Here is a 26,137-nt window from a genome sequence, read left to right as displayed (position 1 = left end):
GTGACAGCACGGGGAAAGGGGCTGCACACAGCGCACATCTGCAGCAAGAGGTAAGAGGATGGCCCTGACACTGACTTACTATTGCTATTAACTATTACTGCACAAAACTCAAGATTCCCGGACTCAGGACACTCTGCTTGGCCTGAAAACCACCACCAGCCCTCAGCACTTCAACAACATCCTTATCCCAGTCTGATCTCTGGGTGAAGCTCTCCTGTTAGCCTCTTGGATATGGTCTGTGGAGAGCAAACTGGATTTCAGAGTAACAGGGAAAAGCAGGTCACAACACAGGTGACTGAGGTTTACTTGGACTCCCCTCAGAGCTCCTGCAGTCCCTCTGCATCACCGAGCATCACAGCCTGTACCCCTGAGCATGGGCAAGCAAAGCACTGCCGCCCACGCTGATGGCATCCTCCAGCTCAGCAGTGCTGGGATATAAAAGAACAGGCTGGAATTGATAACAGCTCTCCAGCTATAGGACTGAAAGGCTCCAGAAGCAGCTGCATGCAGTCCCCAGCCAAGAGGGACTGGAGATATGAAGCAGTAGACAAAAGCAAAGAGGGAACTGTTTGTGAGGATCCAAACAGCAGAAGTCCAAGCTTCCAGCTACCCAAAGGGAAATGCCAGCAAAGTTCAGCTGAAGCAAGGTCTAAAAGGTAGGACTGGAAACAGGACCCTTCAACTCCAAGCTCTTTTACCTGCATAGGTGCACCTCTGCTGTCTGAACAGAGCTCTTCTCTCTCCTCCTCAACAGCTTCCAGAGGGCTCGGCTGTGTCTCTGCAGAAAAACACCTCCGTGTCAGCACAGGTTTGCAGCCCCCAACTATCTCCTCACTTGCTGATGTAGCTTAGCCCTTAACACTTCTTAAGAGTTTTCACAGTTTCAAAACATTCTTTAGACTCACCACAAATGTTACCAGACAAAGCGCAACAACACAGCCAGATGAGGGGTTAAAGTCACAGCATGGTGGTGTGAGGACAAAGGCACTGCGGCTTTGCAGCTTCATGGGGAGTGAGATTAGACACAGGGAAAGTGAGTGGAACACTTGCTGGGATGGAGACAAAGCAAGAATAGAGCTGCTCTCGCATTGAGACAAGCAGAGCTCCCATTCCATGGACTGTCTCGCAGACACACCTTCTTTAGACCTCCACATCTTCCTTGGCAACAAAACATGCCTCCAAGCACCACCATGACCTCTACTGCTACAGCTGCTCGTGAACAGCAGCAGCCTCTTCATTAATTTTCTCACTTAAAACCCTGGACCAGAAAATCTCAAACACTGTAGGAGAGACCAAGGAAGAAAAACTCCTTGGTCCCAAACATCTTTAATTAATGTAAGACAAAAATTATTTCAGCTCTCATGCTTTGCACATTATCTTAACATCGAAAAATCTGAATATTTCATTGCATTGCAGAGACACCTTGTTTTGAGTGATCCCTCCATGCCCAATGCACATCCAGGTATGTCTTCAGCAAGTCTTCAGCAATCCCTGTCACAGAACTGTCTTAGAGGAAATGGGTCCAAAATTAGGGGATCAAACTAAATTACCTGAATAATTTTAGCCTTGAAAAACAGAGATGGGAAAGTAATCTAGTTTTGTTCAAATAACTTGAAAATTCTCTTTTCTCTGAATTTCCTAAGCGTGTAACTTTTGGTACAAAACTCGTAACAGTCTGAAGTTCCTCTTACCTGGGCAAACGGAGAGCTCTTCTTCAGCAGAGTTTTCTGTGGCAGTATTGGGGCTCCTTTTACTGCCAAGTGGGGTCATTGTGGAGATGCTGTTCAAAATATAAATATAACATGAATCTCCAATCCAGTAGGTGTGAGGGCCACACCTGCCTTTCTCACGCAGTTCAGAACAGCAGACGATGCCATAATTTCCAAGTGGTCAATATCTGACAGCCAGAAATGACCAGAATAACAGCACAATAAGGATCTAAAATGCTATCCTAAGCAAAAACCCCAAAGGGAATATTTTTTGCTTCCAAAAAGGCAGAAAGGGTCATTATCTCTTGTCAAGGGAGCAAAAATACCTGCTCACAATTGTGGGACTCTCTGTGGGGGAAAACATGGGAGTTGTGCAGGTACCAGCACTGTGCCTCTTTCTGTCTGGGGAAGGAAATCCTCACTGAGGAAAGACAGACCTGCTTTATCTCGCATTATCCTCTCCCTCCTCACATTGCTTGTTTTCTGCCTTATCCCTGTGCACAGCAGCCAGAAGCAGCACGGATGTGACACATGGCATTTTCCCGGCAGCAAAGTCCTTTCAGCATTAGCATGGTGGTTCCTCAGAGCAGCACCCAGCACTGCTCCTCTCATTTTGACCTTCGGATTCCTCCTATTTTTTTCCTCCCACCTCACTGCACAGTGGCTTTCTGACACAGGCAGGCATTGCTGAGTAAGTCTGGCACCCATGCTGACACACTCTGTGCCTTCCATGACTCTCTGATTAGTCTGATCAAGTATGCAAGAACACACTTTAAAAAACATGAATCCCCACACTGACAAACACAAGATTTATTAAGCTCAACCACAGGCCTTAGAGAAGAGAGAACAGCCACTGCTGATTTATGATAAATAAAAAAATTCTGATAGGAAATCACAAGTGGCTTTTCTCTCTAAATAAAGCATCTCAAAGCATTTGTTATGAATCCAGGCTGAGCATGTTTTACTCTGTGTCTAACATCAGGGCTCTCTTCAAAAGAACTCACACAAAACAACTTGCTATGACATTTATAAAATGGGCTAATCAATTTGAAGTCAAATCACATTTCTTGCTACACCAACTATCTCCTGGTAACAAAGCCTATAATCATTTATTAAAACCCCAATCTTCCATGCTCTGTACAAAGCGTGGAACAAGCGGGCAGAGCAGCTCACAGAAAGCAAAGCAGCTTCTTCACAGGACTGGCACTTCCTAAACTGCTCCACTCCCTCCAGACAGCTCAGAGCCATGTTTTCCTATTAAGTGGTGCTGAGGCCAGCCGGTTGGGGTGCCTAAGCCATACCCAAGAGAGCCCTGTGCTGGCAAATTGCCAGGAGCCAGATGGCAACACTTAATGTGCACAAAACTGCAAAGACTGCAGCCATTTCTTGCCTTGCTGCAGATGTTCCAGCTGCCCAAGGAGGGGCTGCTGCATCCAGGTGCATCCCACCCCAAGGCGGGCAGCCAGGAGCTCCTGGGCAGCTTGGGGAATGTCCCAGGCTAACCTCACCAGCTACATCAAAGGAAAGAGGTGCTCTCAGGCCCTAAGCAGGCAGGAGGCCAGCGCTGCAGAGCGCTCACCTCGCTGCCTTCTACGCAAGCTCAGAGCTCAGCTGTCACAGGCTCATCAGCCTCGGCAGCAGCAGCAGTAGCTGCAGGTTCCTCCTGCTCCCCAAGGCAGGTTTTAAGCTTGTTAGAAAGGTGCAAGCAAGAGGGATTTTCATACTCTGCATATTGATATTAACTGCTCAGGCCAAATGCTGTTAGATCAGAGGAAAGTTGGCAGTTTTTTTCCAAAGCAGGTTTAAATTATAAAACCCAGCAAATTAAAAACATGACATTATCTGGCCTTTCTTGTAACTTGCTCCCTGAATCCTCTCCCATTTGTCCTTCTTCTCCATAGCCTTTGCTGCAGAATTGCATCCCACAGGAAGGAGAGGAGAAAAAAAAAAAGGAAAAGAGGAGTAGGCTTAAATCTGAAGAAAATCATGTTGACTTGTCCCACACCTGTCATCTGCTGAAGTGGCTTTTCTGGAGCACTGCACTCTATCTTTGGCTGATAGGCAGTGCCGTCTGGCTTCCTCCTCCCCGCTTTCCTCTTCAGAAGTAAGGCAAGAACATAAAAATACACACAGAAATCCAGTAAACCCATCCCCATGCTGCCAGTGCGCCTTCCCCGACACACACGTGATGGCATCGCTGTAACTCACCTCCAGCTCCCCAAGGCTTTACTGCACCGTGTCACAGGAGCTTCAGAGGGCAAGGAGCAACTCCTTCAACTTGTACAAGGATGCACCTTGCATGTCTTATAAAGTGACAACAGCAACTGATCCCTTCTCCTCAGCTGTGCCCCACTTCTCCAAAGCCATGTATTTCCAGGGATATTAAACAGCAGTGACTGCAGCCAGCCTTTCCAGCAAGCCCTGCAGTGAGCTGTGGTGGGACTGCACCCCAAAATACTCCAGGGAGAGTGGAAGAGCTCATATCACCAGAGAGAACCTATGAGCCCCACACTCTGAACACCTTACTCACCTGTGTGCAATTTGCATGGGTTCCCCATCTTCAGGCACATCCTCTGCAGGCAGCACCTGGGAGGGCTGGAAAGGAAAATTCTGGTGTTATATAAAACAACGCGCACAGCTGATTGGGGTCTGCTGGGTCACTGGATTCTGTCCATGACATTGCACCCAGTCTGCTGTATATTTTTATCTGAAAATGGCTCAGTATCCATCCGGAACTAGTCAGCTTTTTCCCTCCATCCCTCCTTTTGGCAAGGTACTCCCTGCAATAAAGCCTGGCAGTACTTTTCGCTACCTTGCTGCCTAGACATGTTCTTGGACAGTCCATGACCATCCACTCCTCCCAACATTGCCCATCATCTTCCATGCTCTCTGCCTGTTCTCAGCATTCACCTAAATGTACTTGTAGGCAACAACCATAGCTCTTCTCCACCTTTACCTGTGCTGAGCTTGAAACAACCCAAGGTTTTTAATGTCCCCTGTGCTCCCCCAGGTACCCCAGCAGCCCTCACCTACTCCACTTTAAAACTTATTTTCCTGAGCCACAATGACCTGATCAACTGATACAGCTGATGCTTGACCATGACAAGCACTTTTCTGAAATTTCCTAGAGATAAAATCTGTTGCATTTTTCTTGTCTGGGAAATCAGCTGTCCCATAAAAGGAAGGGAACCGATTAACCTGCACAGTCTATAGCTGGAAAATCTGAGTGCATTTTACCCCATTTTTCATTTAGCTCTATAACTACACTTATTCTTTCCTTTAAAATTTGTTCAAAAGCCTTATGCACTGCCAAGGTCAGGCTAACATGCCAGTCATTACCCAGATCCCTTTCTTCTTCTGCAGTGTACATGTTACACTTGCCATCCTCTAATCAGGTGGAATTACAACGGTTTATTAGCAGTCCTTGCTGTCAGGCCTACAATTTCTCATGCTAGGTCTCAAAGAAACCCAAGGAGTTTTCCTCCCCCTTCCTTGAGTCTATCAAATGCTATGAGCTTGATTTCTACCACAGGTTTCAACTTCAGTCAGCTCCACTCCTGGATGTACTTCCCCAGCAAGCTCCAAATCAAGACCTCTCCTGTAAAATTTCCCTAACATGACTCCAACCCCCAAATATCCTGTTTTATCTATGCTCTCTTTACTTCTTTGCAGGCTAACTCATCATTAACATAAAATACTGCACCTCCTCTTTTATTTTTATTTCGTTTTGTACTGAACTGTGCATTTCTTAACAATGCCTCTGCCCTGGTCATGAACGCTCATCCACATTTCTGGTTTTCCTTGTACATCTGTTATAAAATATGGCACTAATTCAGGTCACCAGACTCTAAATCTCCCGAATTGGGTCTTTTCCCTCTGAATCTTTTAAAGACCAAGAGTCCCCTAACCTTATCTGAAAGGCTCTGAAGAAATTGATGCTATTAGCACTGAAGTTTGTTAGTGCAGGTTCACAGGCTGTGAGATCTCCCGACAACCAGGATTTGCTCTGTGCAAACATCCCTTGGCTGCGGGAGGCAGTGGCAGCAGTCAACTGCTGCTGGGGTGGAAGGTCTGTGCCCATTCCAGGTGGGGATTTCAGGGCAGGGACACAGGCAGCCTCCCTCATTTCCACCTTCATTTCACACATGGCATGAGGCCATGTCCTTTTTCAAGGACAGCTTTGAGTCCTCAAGGATGGTTTCTAGACTCAGCACAGCCTAAAATCTCCCACCAGCCGCACCAGCAGAGCAGCCCTGGTGGCACTGGGGGAGCCCCAGGGCAGTACAGGAAGCAAAGGGTCTCCTGGAGATGCAGCACATTGGAGACATGATAGCTCTGGGCCCCTCCTTTGTCACTGCCAGTGGAATTGTATTTGATAGAGGGAAAAAAATGGAGACAAGGCACAAGCAAACATCAAACATATCGATTTTGCAAGTAAATCACCTGCTCTGGCCTCAGTGTGCGACTGCACAGAGAGGAGAAAGAAAGGCGCTACCTCTCATGCTGGGTGTGATAAAGCAGATGAAAAGGGATTTAGAAATTATTTTCTCTCGTGTAAATAAAAGACTGGCAATTTTTGGGCTAGGCTTGAAATTGTAAAGTCTGCTCCCCCTCCTTTATTTTTCCACCTTAAAAATATCAGAAAGGCTGCATCTCTCCGTTATGGCTCCGAGAGAGCTCCCATGGTCAAGAGGAGTAGCATACAAGTTACCACTCAGCACCACTAAAACCTCTTTTCTCCCCAAGAATTAATTAGGTATTAGCATTAAACAGATAGTATTTTAAAAAATACCACACAATTTTCAGCACTGATTAAAAGTTCATGCCCTTCCCAGCTGCCGTAGCTTCCCAAAGGCTTTAGAGTACACATCCACAGACCTCCAGTCACCCCAATCTTCCAGTATAATGATACCTTCATTTCCAGAGGAAAAGCTACAGAAAAAAAAAAAGTGCAGTTTGCTTTAAGAACCTCTCAGGTCTTTTGTATCTATCCTAAGGAAATGAAAAAGGGCACAAGTCAGTTCCTTTCCTCTGCAGATCACCTCTAAGGCTTGTTTAAATCTCCATCCCCTAAACCTGAGCCAAAGCACTGTCATGAAAAGTCACATTTCAGCACAGGCTGCTCTGCTCTTTTTCTGCAACCAGAAAATGCAGACATGACGTTTTTTCCTAAGTACTCAATATTACAAGACAGAATATAAATATCACAAAACAAGTTAAGTATCTTTCTAACACCAGGGTAAATGATCAAATACACTTGAAAACAGGAACAACAGAGCCAAGGCTTCAGTCGTAGAGAAGATAAAGTTATACAACGATCCGGGAGTGAAGTCATTATGAAAAATGAGGGTTGGAAAAGGCTGACACAAACCTAAAATACAGCAGTAATAAATACTTCATCTGACTAGCAATCTGTTTAAACTTAGCAGTGACAGAAAGCTGCCTTCCGCTCCAGCAGGAGAGCCCTGACGGAGACAGAGGCTGACACCTAGTGTCTGGCACACCCGAGCCCGAGAGAAGGTGCCCAACACCAGGACAAGGACAGGGAGCACCACTGCGGTGACACATCACCCCAGCAGGCAGAAGATGCCTGTAACCACACAGAGCCTCTCCCAGCCACGAAGGAAAAGAGCACTTCCAAGGGTGAAGCACTGATGGACGCAGATGAGCATGGAGGGGCAAACAGGAAAGGCTGCGCCGCAAGGACAAACCTACGTCTCTATCTGCAAAGGGAAACCCAGGCAGAGCTCCCCACACAGCCACAGGTTTATAAACTGGTTTGCCAGTGCTGGTGGTGGTCAGCAGCACTTCTGTGCCCTCTACCTTGACACACTGCCAGGCTACACCCTTCTGAGAAGGATCAGCTGGATGAGTCAATCTCTGGAGCACTAATGATGACTGCCAGGCTGCTCAAAATGGCCCCTATCTCGTGTGAGCTGGGTGTCAGCCTGTACACTTCTCTCCCTTCCACGGTAACTGTGTGGCTGGGGAAAGAAGTCCCCCGATTTCAGAGAGGCATTAAATAGCAGTGCCTGCTTTGCAGAAAGGACTGAACCGTAAAATGGACAGAAGGGCATGGCTGCTCAACCTCTGCTCAGTGGCAAAGCTCTTACCTGGCAGTAGCTGGTGGTCGGCTCATCATCAGAAGTGGAGTTCTTCTCTTCTTCCATGCTGTGCCCTGGACTCTCTGCCTCCCTCCTCTTTGAAGGGTGGAGCCAGGTGGTGTTTTCAGACTCCTGTCCCTCTGTGTCTCCATCTTCTGTACCATCAGCAACCCCATTCTCCCTGCTTATCTCCTCTCCTTTCCCAAGCTCATTCTGGCTCAAGGAAGAACTCGGCACAACTGGGTTACCAAACTCCTTCTTATGCAATAGCTGCCTCTGAGCCTGCTTCAGGCTCTTCTGGTAAACCTCCAGCTGACACAAGATGACTTTGGTGTACTGGTTGGGGTCCACCCCTTTAGGACAGAAGGGGATGCCCCAATAATAGTGCACTGTGTCTTTTGCCTCCTCCTGTTTGTGCTTCTCCTCCACTGCAGTCTGCATGCAAAGATGCGGGGTACTGCCAGACCCCTTGTTCTGCTCTGCTTGCTCTGTGGAAACACAGACCTTGGCAGTGTGCCCAGGCTGTGAGCTGTGTTTGGTACCTGCTCCTCCATCACTCCTCCTGGGGCTGTCACATTGTTCTGTGGTCCTGCTCTTCCAGAGCGTGGCTGAGCTCCCAGCACCAGCTTCTCCCACAGAATGGCCAGTGCAGGGCAGGAGCTGCTCTTTTGGTTCACGGCCTGCTGCTTCGGAAGAGCTGGACGGGCTGGTGAACAGTCTCCGAGGTGTCAGTCGCCAGGAGCCTGAAGCCACCTTGCCAAAGGTGGGACTCAAAGACATGAAGTCCTCTCCGACAGTGCTGGGTAACACATCACTCAAATCACTTTGTGCTGGTGAGGAAGACTTTTCACTTGACCTTGTCACAGGCTGGCCCTTCCCCGGAGACACGATTATGCTGGATACTAGTGAGCTTTCAACGATTTCCTGGCTTAACCTCCTCAACACTACCAAGGGGCTCCGGGCGACATCCATCTGTCCGTTCCCATCAGCTCTGGAGCTCTGTGAGTGGGAGCTGCAGTCGGAGGGAGGGGTGTCAGGGCAGAATGCCAGGCCTCCCGGGATCTCAGAGCCTTCTTTCTCAGCAGGCTGGCTTTGGCCCTGTGAATCCAGTGCTTCCACTGACAACTGAGGAGTTGAAGTCAAGGAGTCTGAGGGCTGACAGCTCTGAAAAACAAAAGGTTGACTCTCCTACAGACATGTTCTCTATCAGCACAGCACACCAAGGGCTCCCCCAGCACGCTGGCAGCCATCACCTGGACTGCAGATTCCCCCACCCTGAATCAGAACTCTGTACCCCAAAACAGGGGCAGCTGGGGTTAGACTTCACATCCCTCTCACTAGGAATGGTAAAAACCAACTATTCTGTGCCTACTGTAGGTCCAGCTTGTGCTGGGAATATCTAGGCCCCCCCAGTAAAACTTTCTTTTGTGCAGCATGGTAAAACAAGCACAGACAGCGACGGTGCTGAAGAACCCTAGTGAGCCTCTTCACAGAAGTGCACTTACACTAAGGCTCTCAGCAATGGCCTTCCTCAAGAGCTCCTCCTCTTCCTCTTCCTGACAGTTCACTTGTCTAGCTTCTTGCTCACTCATTTTCAGGGCCAGTGCAAATTGTTCCTCTTCAGTCATCTCTATAGCAGAAGAAATAGGATAATGTCAAGTCACAGCTGCAGGTGTATGTAAACAGTCAGTGAATATACAGCGTGTAGGGAGAAATGGGTGAGAGTCCCACCTCTCCAGGAGGAATGCAGAGCAAACCATCTAAACCTCAGCTGTCCTGAAACGGTGTCACCAAAACTGGAGCAGGCAACATTAACGAGAAAGGTAACTCAGGTCAGGAACTTCACTTCAGGTTTCTACAGCAATCTAAGCTCCCATTCCCCAAGTATATTAACTGCAACATGACATTTTATTTGCGATCAAACAACATACACTGCAGCTGCAGAAGGCATGTTCAAGGAGAAAGGAAAAGGACAGATTTCTAAAGCGTGCTCATTTTTATATTGGATAGGCTCAGCAGCAAGGCAGGCTAAACAACACATCTTCTTTAGAAAGACACTTTTTTACTAACCAAGTAGCACACCTCACTGCCTTCTGACACACAGATACCTGCAATACCACAGGAGACCTACCCGAGAGAAAAAGAGCTACATGTTGTTCACCCCAAGCCGCAGGTGGAAAGCTCTGTGGAGGATAATGTTACTTGCTTGGTGGTATTATAGAGGATATTTCACATGCATACATCCCCCTTCTGCTCACATCACCACTCCACTGCATCACTAAGTCAGTCATGCATGGGAAACAGGTTTCCTACACTTGTAACTGCTATTTCAGCAGAAAATTTATTCCTGAAATATTCCTCGCTCCAATCAAACCAAAAGTCTAGACTGGCTATGTAGAAACAAAGCAGTTACTTACTTTGGAAAACACTTATTTACTTAGATTCAATCCAACACTTTCGCTCTGCTTAAAATATACAGTGCCTGCAGAATGGAGTGCAGCTTGAAAAACAACTCAACAGCACTCTCAGGAGCTGAAAAATACATCTTCTCACTCGAAACAAATTGACAGATTTCCTTCAGAACCCGCTCCCTCCTCCAGGCAGAATCCTGCACACGCCATCTCATGCATGAACCAAAGGCTCACGCTCTCCTACGGGCTACAACATCTTTAAGACATGCCATTTGAACAGGGAGGCTTCCCAAGCACAAAACGTGTCTTCACTGCAGCCAGCTCCAGAGACAGGCGTTTCCCTGGATAAAGACGCATTCACAAGTTGCAGGCTCCCATTTTCTATCCCATCCTCTCTCATACCAGCTGCCACCCAAACACAGCAGTGCAGCCGTGCTCTGGCCAAAGCACAGCCTGTCTACGACCGCTGCAACCAGGAGCATCCACAGAGCGGAGTTTCGCTCTGCCCTTCCCCCAGCTCCTGGCTGATGGCAGCCTCGTGCTCCTCCACCCAAGCAGGATCTGAAGCATTTTTGGACTGATTACCTTCAGATTCCTTTATGTGTCCTGCTAAAACAGCACTTAGCTTCAGGTTGCTGGTTTGGGGCAGGGTGGGGGTGGGGGGTAATTCCTTTGAAAATTAAGAAAGACGTTGAAGGCAAAGCAGACTGCTGCGCTCTCAGGGCTCGTGGGGATCTTTTGTCCTTGGACAAAGTCACTCTATGATGTTACAGCCAGGAGGGACCAGGGCAAAAAAAAAAAAAGCATCTTTTAATGGAAAGCAAACGACAGTCCAGTGTATGGAGAAAGCTCCCAGCCCCAAGAACAGCAGCATTAAACAGCGTATCACAGAGTCAATTAGGTTGGAAAACACCTCCGAGATTGAGTCCAACCTTTGACCAATCACAACTGTGTCATCCAGACCACAGCACTGAGTGCCACATACAGTCTTTTCTTTTTCCATTATACCAAACACTTTCCAAGCATTCAGAAAGTGTGTGCTGATTTGTTTTCCTGCCTGAACCATCACAGCAATCAGGCCAGATCCTGCAAACTCTGACATGTGCAGGAAAAGCAGTGCACATGATCGGCACCCTGCAACACACGACTTTCCACGTGCTTCAACAGGGGCCTGAGCATTTGCCAGTTCAGGCTATCAACATCCATGAAGCTTAATAAAAAGAAACATTTTTTGGCGAGTTACTGCTGTACATTTTGTTTTCTTCTCCCTCCCTGGCACAGCAATTTCCCCTCTGGGGACAGAGAATGTGCCAGACAAATGCTGCCTCTGGCAAAGAAACCAGTGACAAACAAGATGCACTTAGTGCATGTTCCAGTTGAGTAGGTGCTCTGGAGATGGGGAAATCTCAAGTTTAAATCCACCTGGCATTACCGTGGGGAGAGCAAAGAGCAGCTCTGCTCATGCCTACCAGCAGACCTGACCTGCTTTAAGCGGAGCCGACGGTATTTCGTGCTCCAGGACTGATCACTTCTCAGCACCGTGTGTTTTATTAAACTTGATGCTGATTGCAGCCGTCATAATTTATGATGATTAGAGACCCAGAGCGCTGCGTTAGCCCCCAACCACTGTGTGCAAACAGAGCTGGGGAGAGAGCTCAGAGCATGCGGCGGGGGCTCCACAGATCCCGGGAGAAATGACCCCTCTCCATCTGGACCGATGCTCAGCTCACACTCATCACTCGCCTTGCAGGAGCCCGTTCCCAGGGGGAAGCACCGGCACTGGGAACTCTGCATCTCACACTTCAAAAGCCTCTCATCACACGTCCATCCCAACGGGGCAGGAAATCCCAGCGCCCCTCTGGGAACCAGGGCATCCAAGAGACCAGAAGATAGGAAGGAGGGGTCAGAGAGAAACTGTTTTTAAGACAAGGCAGCCCTAAACAAATTAAACCATTTCAGAGCCTTTTTAAATGCTAATATGGCGATTTGCAAAGCGATTTATGTTCCATTTTGACATTTGCAAAGTGAATTAGATGCAAAACCCCACTAGTTGTAGTTACAACACTTACTAATAAGAGATTTACTCAAAAATAACAGAAATGCAGGATCTCAGTATTTTCACATATCCAAAGTGCAATTACAGTAAAAACATTCAAATGTGCTTTAAAGCACTGACTTCCTCCGGAAAAAGAGAGAGAGACTTCTTTAGGTTTTGTATTTCCATTTATCCTGTCAGGATGAAACGTCACAGATATATTTTAGTTATGGCTTTAGGTTAAAATGAATAAAACCACAACAAAGCAAAAAAGGGAGGATACGGTTTATAACGAGTGCCTGCCAATATCCGAAATTTTCCAGTTTTGAGGAGAAAGAACTTGCTCTACCCAGAAGCACCCAGTCTTTACAAAAGACCAATTTGCCTCGCAATTCAAAGAATTTATTTAAAGACATTGGGAAAAATAATTACTACTTCAAATCTTAATTTGCCTGAAAGCAAACACCAAAAGTCTAATTATAGTTTCCCACAAATGAGAACAGCCCCACCATCACACGTGCTTAAATAAGCCCCTGCTCTCCGACCGTGCAGCACGAGGCACCCCCAAACTCAGACGTGCACACTAAGCAACAAAAAAAGGCAGCTTTTGCCCCAGGAAAAGAAAAACTATTATCAATAATTTCAACATCTAGAAACACAGCAGAACTCCTCCATTATACAATGTCTGGAGAGCCGGCCCTGTCTCCCATGGATTTTCTGGAGCGCACTGAACACCTTTTGCACAGCACCAGCTCCTGAAACCCTACATGCTCAATGACGCAACAAGGACATCCAACTTCAGCAGATCCCTGCTCTTACCACCATATATTTGGTCACATTTTAGTGCCATCTCCAAGGGGGGTTTCAGCTTTAATTTGGTGCTCTGTTTCCTTTGGGAGAAAAAGAAGAATAAGAAAAAGAACTCTTTCCCCATCTCTGACTTTGCTATCTTACTTGCTCAACACAGACATGCACAGTGGGCTGCAGCTCCCACAAAGAGCTGGGCTGTTCTGTGCTATGGCCTTAGGCCTCTATTAAAAACAATTTAATTCACACAAGCCCTGTGAGGACTGACAAGCCCAACTCCTGCTGCTTGCGGAGCACTGGTGTGCTCCATTTTGTTCAGTGATTGCTTTGGGTTTTGCAGGAGGCAACATCTCTCCCATTTTAAAACATCCTGAATTTTATGTGCTGGATGGACCACTGCCTCACAGAGCACAGGAACACGAGTGGTGACCCTCTGGGGCCTGGCTGCTGTAATATGTGGGGCGGTACAGGGAGCAGAGGCACCCTGGCCATAGTCAGTGGGCCCTTCTGCCTGTACATCAGAATATGAGCGGGAACATCCCAGCCTTTAGCCTCTGTTCATAGATTTATTGTCCATGAATGCATTTAATCCCTTATTAAAGCTGTTGATACTGACCCCTCCACAACCTCCTGTGACACAAACTTCCAGGAGTTCACCCCATGCTGTGTGAAGCATTACTGTCCTTCACCCGTTTTAAACTCATCTATCTCTTGCTATTCCCACTGATACACCCCAGGAGCCAGTAAACAACAGCTCTGTGCTCAGCTGAGGCATTGCCTTCCTGATGGGAACTTTGATCCCACCGTTCTCTCCTAACAAAGCAGCCCCAGGCTTTCCAGTCTCTCATCACCAGACAGCTGTTCCACCCCTTCATGGCTTGGGCTGCCCTGCTCTGGATGTGCCACTGTGTCCTTGCTACGCAGAGGCCAGAACTGCACCTAGCACTGTGACAAGGGTGCACCAACACTTTATGTAACAGCAAAATGACATCAACCAAATCCCTTGCTCTTAACACCCTTCCTTATGATGCCCAACGTTGCTGGTGCTCTGGCTGCCCCCACACCGTGAGCTGATGATTTCAGAGAACTGTCAGCTGCGACTCAGATCCTTCCTGAGCGGCAGCTGTCGGGTCAGAGCATTGTGATGTTTCAGGGACAGACAGAAGCAGAGGGGCCTGGACAGGAAAGCAGTTTGTGACTGACGGCACGTTCAGATCAGCCTCAGCCAGTTTTGAACCCGGTGAGGTACCAACACCCTCACACACTTATTTTGGAAGTGCACCGGTCTGCGCACACACTGCCTGGGGAGAAAGCAAGTGACAGAGTGCCTATTCTGACAGGCAAAATTTAGCCCTTTGAAGGGTCTTTTCTACATCCTCAGCTATGTAACGGCCTTTCTGAAAGGGAAATAATCTCTAGCACAAACAGCAGAAGCTGCTCAGCACCAGACAACTTCCCCAGCCCCACAATCGAGACCTACGTGCAATTTTTCTTTTAGCAGCAAACTTCGTTCGATCCAGCTGCTTTGTTCTCTTCTTTTGCAATCCACTCTCTTCCTTTGACTCCTGCTGTAATGGAAAAGAACATGGTGAGTGCATGCAATATGTAAGAAATACTACCAGCCCCCTCCCCCCAACTACTCAGATGCAAACACTGGTTCAAGAACAAGCATCTATTTGAGTGAAATTTGAATTTCAAACGTAATTCAAACACATTCTGTAACTATTAAAAGCTGTGTGATAAGCATAACGAGCAAAAAGAGTTACAGACTGACATAAACAGAGAAGTAGGAGAGACAATAGACTTCATGCCAGTCACCACCATGCACTGCACCTGCTACCCACAATTTTAGAGAGAATTTGTTTGGTCTTGCTAAAACATTGATATTTGTAAGCACTCAAAACAGGAAAATAGAACCTTTTTGTAACTGAGCATCACACAGCTGTAAGCCAGGACTGTTTCCTGCCATGCAGCTTCTAGTACTATGCCCAGGAAATTTCAGGTGATCAAAACTAGAACCCCTAGCCATTTTTGGAGACCCACACCTATGCACCCCAAGGGCAGGAGAGCCAGCCGTATTTTCTCCTCATGCTATTATCTCATCTTATTCACAGAATCAAGAAATGATTTGAGTTGGAAAGGACTTGAAAGCTCATCTCATTTCTAGCCCCTGCCATGGGCAAGGACATCTTCCACTAGACCAGGGTGCTCAGAGCCCCGTCCAACCTGGCCTTGAACACTTCCAGGGGCATCCACAGCTTCTCTGGGCAATATTGCCACAAGTATTTCATTTTTGAAACTTGAATACTTGAGAAACTTTTTCTCTCAAGGCTTCCTGGAACAATACTCCCATGAACAATCTAAGTGTGTGCTGTTTTAAGCACAAGGACTGCAGCACAAATGGGCACAGGCTTAAATGACACAAATTTCTGCAAGCTGCTGTCCTAACGGCTTAGGCAAGGGTGCACACATTACCCAAGGCTGGCACTGGACCCTTTCCAATTTGTCTCTCTAAATCAGGTAGGATTAGAATCAAACCCAGTGTTTCAGGCAGAGACCCACGCTTGGCCAGGATGAGCTTTGCGCTGCTCCCTCTGCAGCTGCACTGAGTTTTGCCGCCCATGAGACACATTGGCCACACACTTGTGCCTCATTCCACCTCCTGTGCCAGGAGGAGGGTTCAAAGAGGGGCACATGGTTTGAGCTACTTTAACACAAACAGATACATTGATTATTTTCGAGTGTCATCAGGTTTTTTTGTCCTTTGCCCATGTTTCTGAATCTGTGAAGTTCTTTGGACTGCACCTCTGTGCTCAGTTTTGTTGAAGATATCTCTGGCTTTAGTGTTATCTGTAGATTTTATTAATCTATATACACCACTTGCTCCCTCTTACAGATCATTAATGAGGATGTTAAAACACACACAGACCTAATATTGATTCTCTTGGCCTCAGCTTTACATCTCCCCCAGATGAGCCTCTCTTCTGTTCATCAGCAGCTCTTATTGACAGTCTTTTAGCAGCATTTCAATCCAGGAAGGTTGCTATCTAGACCAAATTAAATTATTTATCTAACTAAGATTTTGCAAGACATACTATTAGGTGGTTTCCTGAAACCCTAATACATTACAGCTTTTACATGCCCTAATACCTACACCATTCCTCACTTCCACTGACTTGAGAATCACCTCACAACACAGCAGCAATCATGCTTGGCAAGTCCACACACACACTCATGCTTGCTCCTAAGGGCTTTTTCTGTAACTGACTCCTCCTCTTCCCCACACAGACTGGTTTGGGCACCCCCTTTCCAAGATCTGCCACTGGGTCTCCAAAAGGCTGCTTCACATCCAGAGTCTCTCTTCCTAGGACATGGATGCCCAGCTCCTGCTCAAGAGGTGAAATCCTCGCTCTTCCAGGGCCCTGGCATGGTGCCTGTCTCCACAGTTTTCCATAAGCCACAGGATCTCCCACTCCAAACTGCCCTGTGTTGGTCTGCAGCACCAGCCCCACGCTGACCTCATGGGCTGCTCACACCTCATGGGATGGGGAACAATCCATGGGATCGCATCAGGATTGCACCAGGATTATATGCTGGAGGAGGTTCAGCAACAGCTCTCCTGCCCTCCCCCAAAAACCTGTCTAACAATGCTAAACCCACGCCAGCTTAAAACAGGGGCAATTTAATCCTAACAGGCTCTGTAAATCCCCAGCTCATCTCTCTAGGCATCAATCTTCCCCTCATCACTCCCGCGCTTGCTGGAAGGTCAACCCTGACACTCTCATCTGCAGCTCTCTTCCAGGGCACGGATGTGATTTATGAGCATACCAAACTTTCTGTGGCTGGGAGTGCCTGCTCTGTGCACAGAGACACACACTTACAACACACATCAACACCACGGGACAACCCAGGGCTCAAACACCTCCAAGGCTTCCGAGGGGAACAGTGTGCCCGGCGCCGGGCGCGCTGCCCGGACCCACAGCACAGCCGAGTACGTGCCTCGGTTCCCTGTGCTGGTCCTGAAGAATCTCGACATTTACATCAGTGGCAGGAGCAAAATTACTGCAGGACACGTGTTGTATGAACCTCATACATTTGAGAAAGATGTTTAAATTGCTCAGCAGCATTCTACTGAACAGCCACGGTACAGTGAACTGCTGAAGCAAATCCAATTAATCCTGATGGGCCAAAATATATACACACATCTCAATTCCAAGAATTCTTAAATCTTCTTTATTTTTAAACCCAGAAAATAAAACATACCTTTTAATTAGGATTTATGGCTGTTTGTACCTCTACTGGGAGAGAGCCCTGCAGGCCCCAGAGTGCTCTGCATAAATGCAGGAGTGGATGGTAGAAACAGAAGGGGCCAAGAAAATTCAAAGAAGACAACAGGGCTTGCTCTTCCTGACCCAACCTTTTAATGCTCATCTATCTACAAGGATAATAGGAACTCAAGGGGCCACTCAACCAACTGCCTTTCTAATAAGATCACTAGTCCAAAAATAATCTTAATCAATTAAAATATTCCCAAACTGCAGCCAATACTCTCAGTTACAAGGTCATCTCCAACACATATCTTCCAAGGGAAACTAATTATTATAGTGGAGGCGAGGTAGGAACTGCACACCTCTGCTCAGTGCCAGCCTGGAGAGCATCCCTCCTCCTCTGCCGTCAATTCAAGGCGTAACGGCCAGAAGGAACCCAAATTCTCTTCCTGTGTGTCAGGCTCTGCTCTTTAATTTATGATGCTCTCTTATGAGCAATTTCACTGTCAGCACTGTACACAGATCAAGAAATAGACAGGTTTCCAAAGTTCCTTACACATCTAGTGGAAGGCAGCCACTGTTCTTCTTCCTTGTTTTTGTAACCTGCTTGGTTTCACCAGACAGCAGGAAATCAAATTCCCATTTTAAAAATGCTTTTGCACATACTTAAGAGAACCTGACTCTGCCAGCAGAAACAGATACAGCTCCACTCGTTCCTAAAAGCCCATAAATGGAAGCCAGTAGCCAGCATCCCACATCCTGCTCCCTCGAATCCACATGATAAACCACAGAAATCAGCTTCTACTGACTCAGGGAAGGAAAGGCTTCAGTAGAATGTCTCCACCCCTAACAGTGCAGACTGCAAAGTCAAAAGGTCTGGGTAATTTTACTGCTCAACAGCAGTTGGGACCATCTAACAATAGGGTACAGCCAAACACCACACGTCCTGCATGGGAAATATGCAGATGAAAACCAGACTAATTTATTTTTAAAAGCCAATTAGATGTTGGAATTGCCATGTTTGGCTCTTGCCAAGGCTGCTGCTGAAATTAATATCACACCCTACTTTATTAGTCTCTGACTTCAGTTCAGAATCTGTTTCAGCTTTGCTCTTTCAGCTCATTAGAACAAACCTGCTGGAAGTGGAGATGAACAACAAGACACAACGGGGATCGTGCCAGGATACGCAGTTCCTGACACAAGAGGAGAGAACTCTGTAGGAAAAAGGGCTTTTACTCGTCTGTGAGGAGCCTGGATTCAGATCAGTCTGATTTTCATCAAGTGAGCTCAGCAGAGCCACAAAGCCTCCTCCAGAACCAACTCACATTGCATTCTCCTCTGGGAGATGGAGGCACCGGGTCCCTTGGCACCAGCAGAGCCCATGGAGACAGCAGGGCACTGCAGCAATACTCCCACGTGGCTCTGCTTCGCTCGGATGGTCAGTGGTGTGAGTGAGGTGGTGTCCTGGGATTGAGTTAATTTTATTCCTAGTAGCTGGTGCAGTGCTGTGTTTTGGATTTAGTACGAGAATAACGTTGATGGCACACCAATGGTTTAGTTGGTGCCAAGCAGTGCTTACTCTAAATCAAGGACTTTTCAGTTTCCTGTGCTCTGACAGTGAGCAGGTGCACAAGGAGCTGGGGGAACTGGGCAAAGGGATGTTCCATGCCACAGAACCTCACGGCCAGTGTGGAAACAGGGGGGAATTGGCTGGGAAACACCGACTGCTGCTCAGGGACTGGATGGGCATCGGTGAGTGGGTGGTGAGCAACTGGATTGTGGCACTGGTTTCTCTTGGGTTTTACTCATAGAATCATGGAAAGGTTTGGGTTGGAAGGGACCTTAAAGATCATCTCATTCCAACCCTCCTGCCATGAGTACCTCCCACGAGGCCAGGTTGCTCACTGCCTGGCCTTGAACACTGGCAGGGATGAGGCATCCACAGCCTCTCCGGGCATCCTGTTCTAGTGCCTCACAACCCTCACAGTAAAGAATTTCTTCCATATATCTAACATAAATTTCTCCCCTTTCAGTTTGAACCCATTCCTCTTTGTCCCATCACTACAGTTCCTGATAAAAAGCAGTTCCTCTCTCCTTTTTTTTCATTACAATTATTCTTGATATTATCATTAGGATTATTAATAGTATTATTATATTTTATCTTGTTTCAATTATTAAGCTGTTCTTATCTCAACCCATGAGATTTACTTTTTTCCCCACAATTCTCCTCCTCACCATGGGGTGGGAGTGAGCAAGCAGCTGCCTGGCACTCAGCTACTGGATGGGATTCAGCTATGACAGGTGGGCACTGCCATTCTGGCTGTGACATTTCCAGGGCCATCTTCTCCACAGCAAGATGTCCCTCAGGCCATGCCTGGTCCTGAGGTGAGTGCCCACTGTCACAGCTGATGGAAACAGGATAGGGCAGTGGCTGGGTATTCCAGCCAATGCCTAAACACACCTCCCTCTGCACCACAGCCAAAATCTGATCTGGAATATCAACACATGCTGTTGATTACCCTGACTGTGAGTATCTCCAAACACAGAACACTCAGGCAAAGGGATGTTCCACACCAAAGGGAAGACAGGCCATGCAGAAATAGATGGCACCATCACCCTGGAGTCTTGTCATATGTTCCCCGAGGGCTGGCAGAGCTGATGGATCTGGCAGAAAGAGCTTGTGAGACTTGATGCCAACTTTGTAAGTGCAGGCAGGTACTCTCAAAGCTCCCAAAGGATCTACCCAGGAAAAAGACCCTTCCAAAAGGTCCCAGACCAGATCAGCAGCATTTGAAGATCAGCTGCACTAATGGCTGCAGATCAGTCTAACAGGTCAACAAAACTTTTGGGCTGTGCTCAGAGTTCATGCTTGGCCAGGCCTCATGCTGAGGAACAGTCATCTTTCAGATGTGGCTTCAGGGGTCTTTACCAACAGCCCAATTCAAGCAGGAGGTTCAGGAGACCAGGAACTGTCATGCTCAGAGAGGGCATTGTTGGGCACTACTTGCAATGTTGTGTATTTGTGAATGAACAGCCATCTTCTGGCACAGGCAACCAATTCCCTGTGGGATTAAACAGCCTGGGGAGATGGGAACCATTCTACTCATTCAGCACGTCTGCATTTTCACAGACATAGTCTGCACAAAGAAGGTCAACTCCTCTGGTTTCCACAGAGCCAGAGAGACTGTTCTTATTTTGTCTGACCCTTTCCAAAAAAAGAGAACTGTTCCCTGAATCCAGGATGATATGCAGACATCAGAAAGCCTCACATCCAGAAAACTTTTTTCTGATGCAGCTCTGCAGATGCCACAGCATAGACATGAGCAAAGAAAGGGAACTTGGCAAAATAACATGGATGAGCTTGATAATCCAGCATGACTGAAAAATTCCTGGGAGAGGCAGTCTGCCAAAGATCATCAAAAGTGAGAAGCTGGAGGCTTTCCAGGTGCAGCTGCTACAAGATCTGCTGGTCTGGAAGCAGAACTAGGGACTTGTTCTATAGATACCTGCCAAGAGACTGCCAAGGAAGAAAGCCATCGAATCAATGATGCCCAAATTGTCCTTGTAGCTTTTGATTCATAAGGAACCATGTCCTAACAGATGCAAGATTAATTGAGAATGTATTGTTCTCTAAAATTGCTATTGATCTGAGCTTCCCACACCTCTTCTCGAACTCACAAGGTCTTACCAGAGCAAGAACAACAGTTACAACGTTCAAAATTGAAATTCAACTTGATGTACACAGAAGAGCTGAGACAGTTACAGAAGGCAGACAGTTATTTTTTTGAGATCCCAAGTAAATCAGTTTTGCGTTTGATTTTGCAGAAACCAACGCGACAAGAGACTGTGGCAGTGGATCTGGAAGCTGATGACTCACAGAAAGAGACTGAACTGAATAAATCCACTCATTCAACTGACTGAACTGTTGTCACTTAAACAGAACCTAATTGGCTCTTTAACGGCCTCTCTGAGCATATCCTTTTCTGTAATATGACCGATTATGCCATCAGAATTTATTGTTTATAGACAAACTTACAGAACAGTGAGGGAGCCTAACCTTTTTATAGATGTGTTTTAAGAGACGTTTGTTTCCTCTTTTTCAGATACGTGCACATTGAGATGAATAATTGCAGACAATAACAGGTCCTGATCTTTTATGTACTGCAGCAGCTCTTATAGCTGCTGATTTCTTTTTTCCTTATAGGTTTCACAATAAAGGCCAGTGATGCAGCAACATCTGAAGTTAACTTAGCATATTGCAGAGCTAAGGGTTTAACCCCACTGAACTATTACTGCCATATGTTCCATTTCTTTCAGGGAATTTCCCAATGGGAAAGAATTCAGACAATGTGAAGAAAAAACATCCAATATCGTTTGCCCTACAGCTTCTTACTGTTTATTTCTAGTGATATTCCCCTCCTCATGGTAATCGCCTTATTGCAAAGCAGCACACTGCAGATGTGGGAGCAAAAGGGACCTGATTTAAGATCTACAGCTTGAGAGCAAACTGAAATGCTTTTGAAAATGGTGGAATTACAAAAAGCAGCTTAGGATCCCCAATCACCACCAAGACAGAGCAAAGCCTTAAGAGTCACACATAAAAAACCTGATTGTAATAATTTCCTCTCATGTACCTCACTAAGTCAGGCACAGGTTCTCAGGGCTCTGGGTTTCCCCCAGGCAGGAGTTCCCGTGCTCATCCCATCGCCTGTGTAACCAACACAGACATTTCAATCTTGAAGGTAATGCTGATGTGCATAAGCTGACACTGGGGATCAGGGATCTGAGCCTTGATGCCTTAGCCAGGCACTCCCACACCACATTCACCTTTACACCCTTTGGAGCTGGGTTACAAACTCAGGCTCCTGTAACTCAGAACCAGTTTACCAGACACCGCCTGTCTCTGAGCTACTCACAAGCCTGAGTTCTGAATCATTTTCTTATCTATTTGCACATAGTACAGAATCATGTTGCTGAGGTTTAGCTGGAAATCAATCAAATAAAAATTATGAAAAAAAGATTTGTAAAGGGATTGAGGAAAGGTTACTTTTAAATTACGTTTCAGATTCAGTTCTGAGAGGATTTGGTTATCAAATCCCAGACTCATAACTCACCCTCACGAAGCACACCATTCATTTCCTAGTCAAATAGGATTTGATTCATCTCATATGTAAGAAAAGGAATGGCACAAGACCCTCTGTGCAAAGCCTGACCCCAGCACAACAGCGAGGGCTGCTCGGGTAGTGTCCTGCAGCAGCAGGGCCCAGCAAAGGCTCTGGGTACCCCAAACCCGTCACTGACCTCTCCATCGCTGTCAGATATAACAATAAATGCATCCACAAAACTGCGCTTCTTCTTGGCATTGGCTGGGTTCCTCTTCTCTTCCTCCTCTTCCTCCCCATCCTGACCTTGAGACTCCAGGCCCTCTGCAGGCTTCTTCTTCCTCGGCATCCTTCACTCTGAAACACAGGGAAAGATTAAAAGCCATTTGTTTCCTTCTGATTTAGATTTCCCCTAACAGTCTTTTCTTTTTTTTGCTATTTTTAGGCAAAAGACCCCAGGCACTGAAACCTTATTACAAAGCGTGGTGGATTTAGTGTTACTGGGAGCCACATGCACCAGTCACCACTCATCTAGTTAAGAACACTTTATTACAGCTGATTGCTAAAAAGGGGTTTCAGGGGAAGAGCAACACAGACCAAAGCCACTCTGAATGCCTTGTTCCAAAGAAATGAGGCTTTCCTCTAAAAGCCCATCAGCAAACTCCTCCACAGCATCACAGCAGGTCTCCCACCCTCCAACACAACCTCCCCTCCTCAGCCCCACACCTTGACCAAAACAAACCGGGCTGTGGCAGTGGATCAAGCTGATATTTGCCCACCGGTCCAAGAAATCACCACAGCACAGCCCTTTGTCAGCTTTTGTAGTCGACAAAACCAGGGGGAAAGGCATTGTTCATTCAAGGATGCTGTCCTGCCGTCTGCACGGCTGCTCCAGCACTACAGACAGAAAACACAGGCAATGGCAGCAGGCAGGCTGGAAACAAGACAACAGGTTTATCTGGCAGTCTGGATTTCTCAATGATCAGCAGCCTCCGGAAGAACTCCATCCAGACATGCCCAAACCATCCGCATTAACGAAGACACTTAACAAGCAGCGAGGAACCTGCTGAGTGTTATTAGTGCAAACCTGAGTGCATGGCACAATTGAGGGCAGGTGCCCACACAATGCAAACTGGTACTTCAGCATCCCTTCCCTTGGCAGCCCATAGACTGATGGAGAGGGATGCACAGCAAGCATTTGCTGCTTGGATCCAAAAGAGCTCAGAGGAGAGGATTGGTAAGAGATCTCAGTGAGGGAGAGCAGCAGGATGGCACAGAGTTAAATCCCCCTTTCCTGTCTGTTCTTGCTGTTTGCCTGGTACCTCGACAACAACATTCAGTGCTTCTTGAACTGTGATGTAAAAGAGCCTTACAAAGCAGGCTGAGCATGACCAGCTCTGCTGAAGTTCAATTAAACATGTGCAGACAGAGGTTGAACAACAAGCCCCTCGTTCCACATCAGGGAACAGCAGAGCTGGAAATGTAAGTTAAGTTGGCCGGTTCCCAGACCAGTGTCCTTCCACAGCACCACTCTGCCTTCCTTCAAGATCACTGAAATAGCTCAGATGTGCTGCCTAGATCTAAAATAAGAGTAAGAGAAGATACAACAGAGACCCTACATCACCCAGGATAGAGCCAAACCCTTCTCTGTAACACCACAAAATTGCAAACAGCCACAGCGTATAGAAACACTAAGGGAGGCCAAAACCCCCATCAGCGCCGAGAAAAGCAATGCACTGCTCCATCTACAGTCTGAGCAGCAAGGTGAGGAATAACCACGTTCCCTCCCTACGATCTGCAGCCTTCCTTCTGCAAATACATGCACACACACGCCCGGAGACAAAAGGCGATTATCCTGGTGAGTCATGATTTGCACCAAAGGTTTGCTGAGCCCTCTGAAAGCAGAATGCTGCACAAATGGGCAGCCATGGAGCCAAAGTGACTGCAAGGACCACTCCAGTCCTCCAGTGTTTGTCTGTTAAGGAATCATAGAATGGTTTGGGTTGAAAGGGACCTTAAAGATCATCGCATTCCAAACCCCTGCCGTGGGCAGGGACACTTTCCACCAGCCCACGCTGCTCCAAGCCCTGTCCAACCTGGCCTTGGACACTACCAAGGATCCCGGGGGCAGCCACAGCTTCTCTGGGCAACCTCTGCCAGGGCCTCCCCACCCTCACAGGGAAGAATTTCTTCCTAATATCTAATTTAATCCTGCTCTCTGTCAGTTTGGAGCCATTAAAGGAGGGGAAAATAAAAACAAGCACTGCTTTTGGTAAAGCACTGGCTCTTGCAAAACAGAGCTGTTCAGCTCCAACTAAGCTGAACTCCAGTGTTGTTGGAATATCCTCACTATACGTTCCCTATTTTTTTACCTTTTGCTCCAAATGGTCTCTTTGTCCTCCCTGCTCAGGGAGATGAGCCAAGCCTTGCACCCAGCTGCTGTGAGCTGCCCCCCATGAAGGGCATCCACGGTGGTGGAGAACGTTCCCTTATCTTTGGAAAACCACTCACTCATACGCCATGAGGAGCACAGAAGGGCCCACGCAGGGTCACTGAGGCTTTGGAGCGGCAGCCTATAAACCTTCTTACCCCCACAACAAAAGCAACAGCAACAAGCAACTGCTGTGCTGCCTCTTTTTTTTTCCTCTCTTTTTTTTTAAATCCACTCCAGTATCACCATCTCTCCTCTGACTCTGCGATACATCTTCTGCTCGGTGCTCTGTGCTAAATAAGAGATCACTGAGAAATATCAACTGGAGTTATGATGAGTCACCTACCTTCAGCATTTAAAGGAGAGAAAAGAGGAGATGTAAGAGATGTAACCACACAACTCCCACAACGCTTCTGAAAATGAAGGGACTTGTGGCAAAGAGAGTCTCTGAAAATGTAACTAAGGGAACAAGACAAGTAAGAGATCACTCGTAGCTGTGCTAGTCTGAGGCTGTGAGTAGGAGAGCAGTAATAGCTTTTATTAGACAAGCTGGTATAGCTGAGAGAAGAAAACACGTATCAGAGCACAGACCTCCTCTTCAGGCAGGGAAGTTGAGCATATTTTGCTTTTAGCACTCTTGGAAAGGATAGTTGTGAGTGCCTGAGGGGAAGATACCTGCTTTCAGACCCAGCAAAAAAAAAAAAAAAAAAGGCCAGAGACTGAATTATCTAAAATTACCTTTGCAGTCCAGTTCACAGACTCATTTTGCAGTTATCCAGATTTTTTTCCAACTCTGAATTTAAGAGAATTTCTTTGTAAACGCTCTGACAGCAAAGGTGACCTCCTGACAAGGGACTCGCACATGCCATGCTTCTCCAGTCACATTTTTAGGGATATCCTTGAAGATCCCCCAACTTGTGATTATTTGTCATTTTCCCTCTCATCTATCATTTTGATGAATCAGAAAGCAATTACCGACAGAATAATTCTAAATCTTGACACTGCAGCTACAGACCTGCCAAGCTGTGACAGCTTGAAAAATGCTCGAAAAAACCAAGCCAAAAAAAATGAATGACTCTCATCCCCGGATGAGTTCCTGAGCCGTTGGAGACACAGGCTGTCGCTTCGTAAACAACTCCCCCCACCTCGGGAAGCAGAGGCACGACGCTCCCCGTGCTCAGGCGGGTCAGCACCACACGCTTCCATGGAAATAGCATCCCCGGACCCTCGGCTCGACCCCGCACGAAGGGCCCAGCTGATGCTCCGTGAG

General features: G+C 47.0%; 1 protein-coding gene across 7 annotated transcripts in view; it reads right to left on the bottom strand.

Moving 5' to 3' along the window:
- Positions 1 to 26,137, bottom strand: part of UIMC1 (ubiquitin interaction motif containing 1) — a 39,823-nt gene that overhangs the window by 12,675 nt on the left and 1,011 nt on the right. For 6 of the 7 annotated variants that reach the window (XM_032125038.1, XM_032125041.1, XM_032125042.1 and 3 more), the window contains exons 2-8: positions 22,636 to 22,793; positions 14,547 to 14,634; positions 9,319 to 9,443; positions 7,823 to 8,977; positions 4,240 to 4,304; positions 1,692 to 1,780; positions 699 to 778 (exon numbers count right to left, since the gene is read on the bottom strand). In XM_032125038.1, coding sequence (XP_031980929.1) covers positions 699 to 778; positions 1,692 to 1,780; positions 4,240 to 4,304; positions 7,823 to 8,977; positions 9,319 to 9,443; positions 14,547 to 14,634; positions 22,636 to 22,785 — 1,752 coding nt within the window. In that variant the 5' untranslated portion in view covers positions 22,786 to 22,793. The remainder of the gene's footprint in view (positions 1 to 698; positions 779 to 1,691; positions 1,781 to 4,239; positions 4,305 to 7,822; positions 8,978 to 9,318; positions 9,444 to 14,546; positions 14,635 to 22,635; positions 22,794 to 26,137) is intronic. The other variant, XM_032125040.1, reaches the window with a different exon arrangement.

This window comes from Corvus moneduloides, chromosome 15 (assembly GCF_009650955.1).
Source record: "Corvus moneduloides isolate bCorMon1 chromosome 15, bCorMon1.pri, whole genome shotgun sequence".
Taxonomy (NCBI): Eukaryota; Metazoa; Chordata; class Aves; order Passeriformes; family Corvidae; genus Corvus; species Corvus moneduloides.
This window is presented reverse-complemented; position numbering and strand designations above follow the sequence as displayed.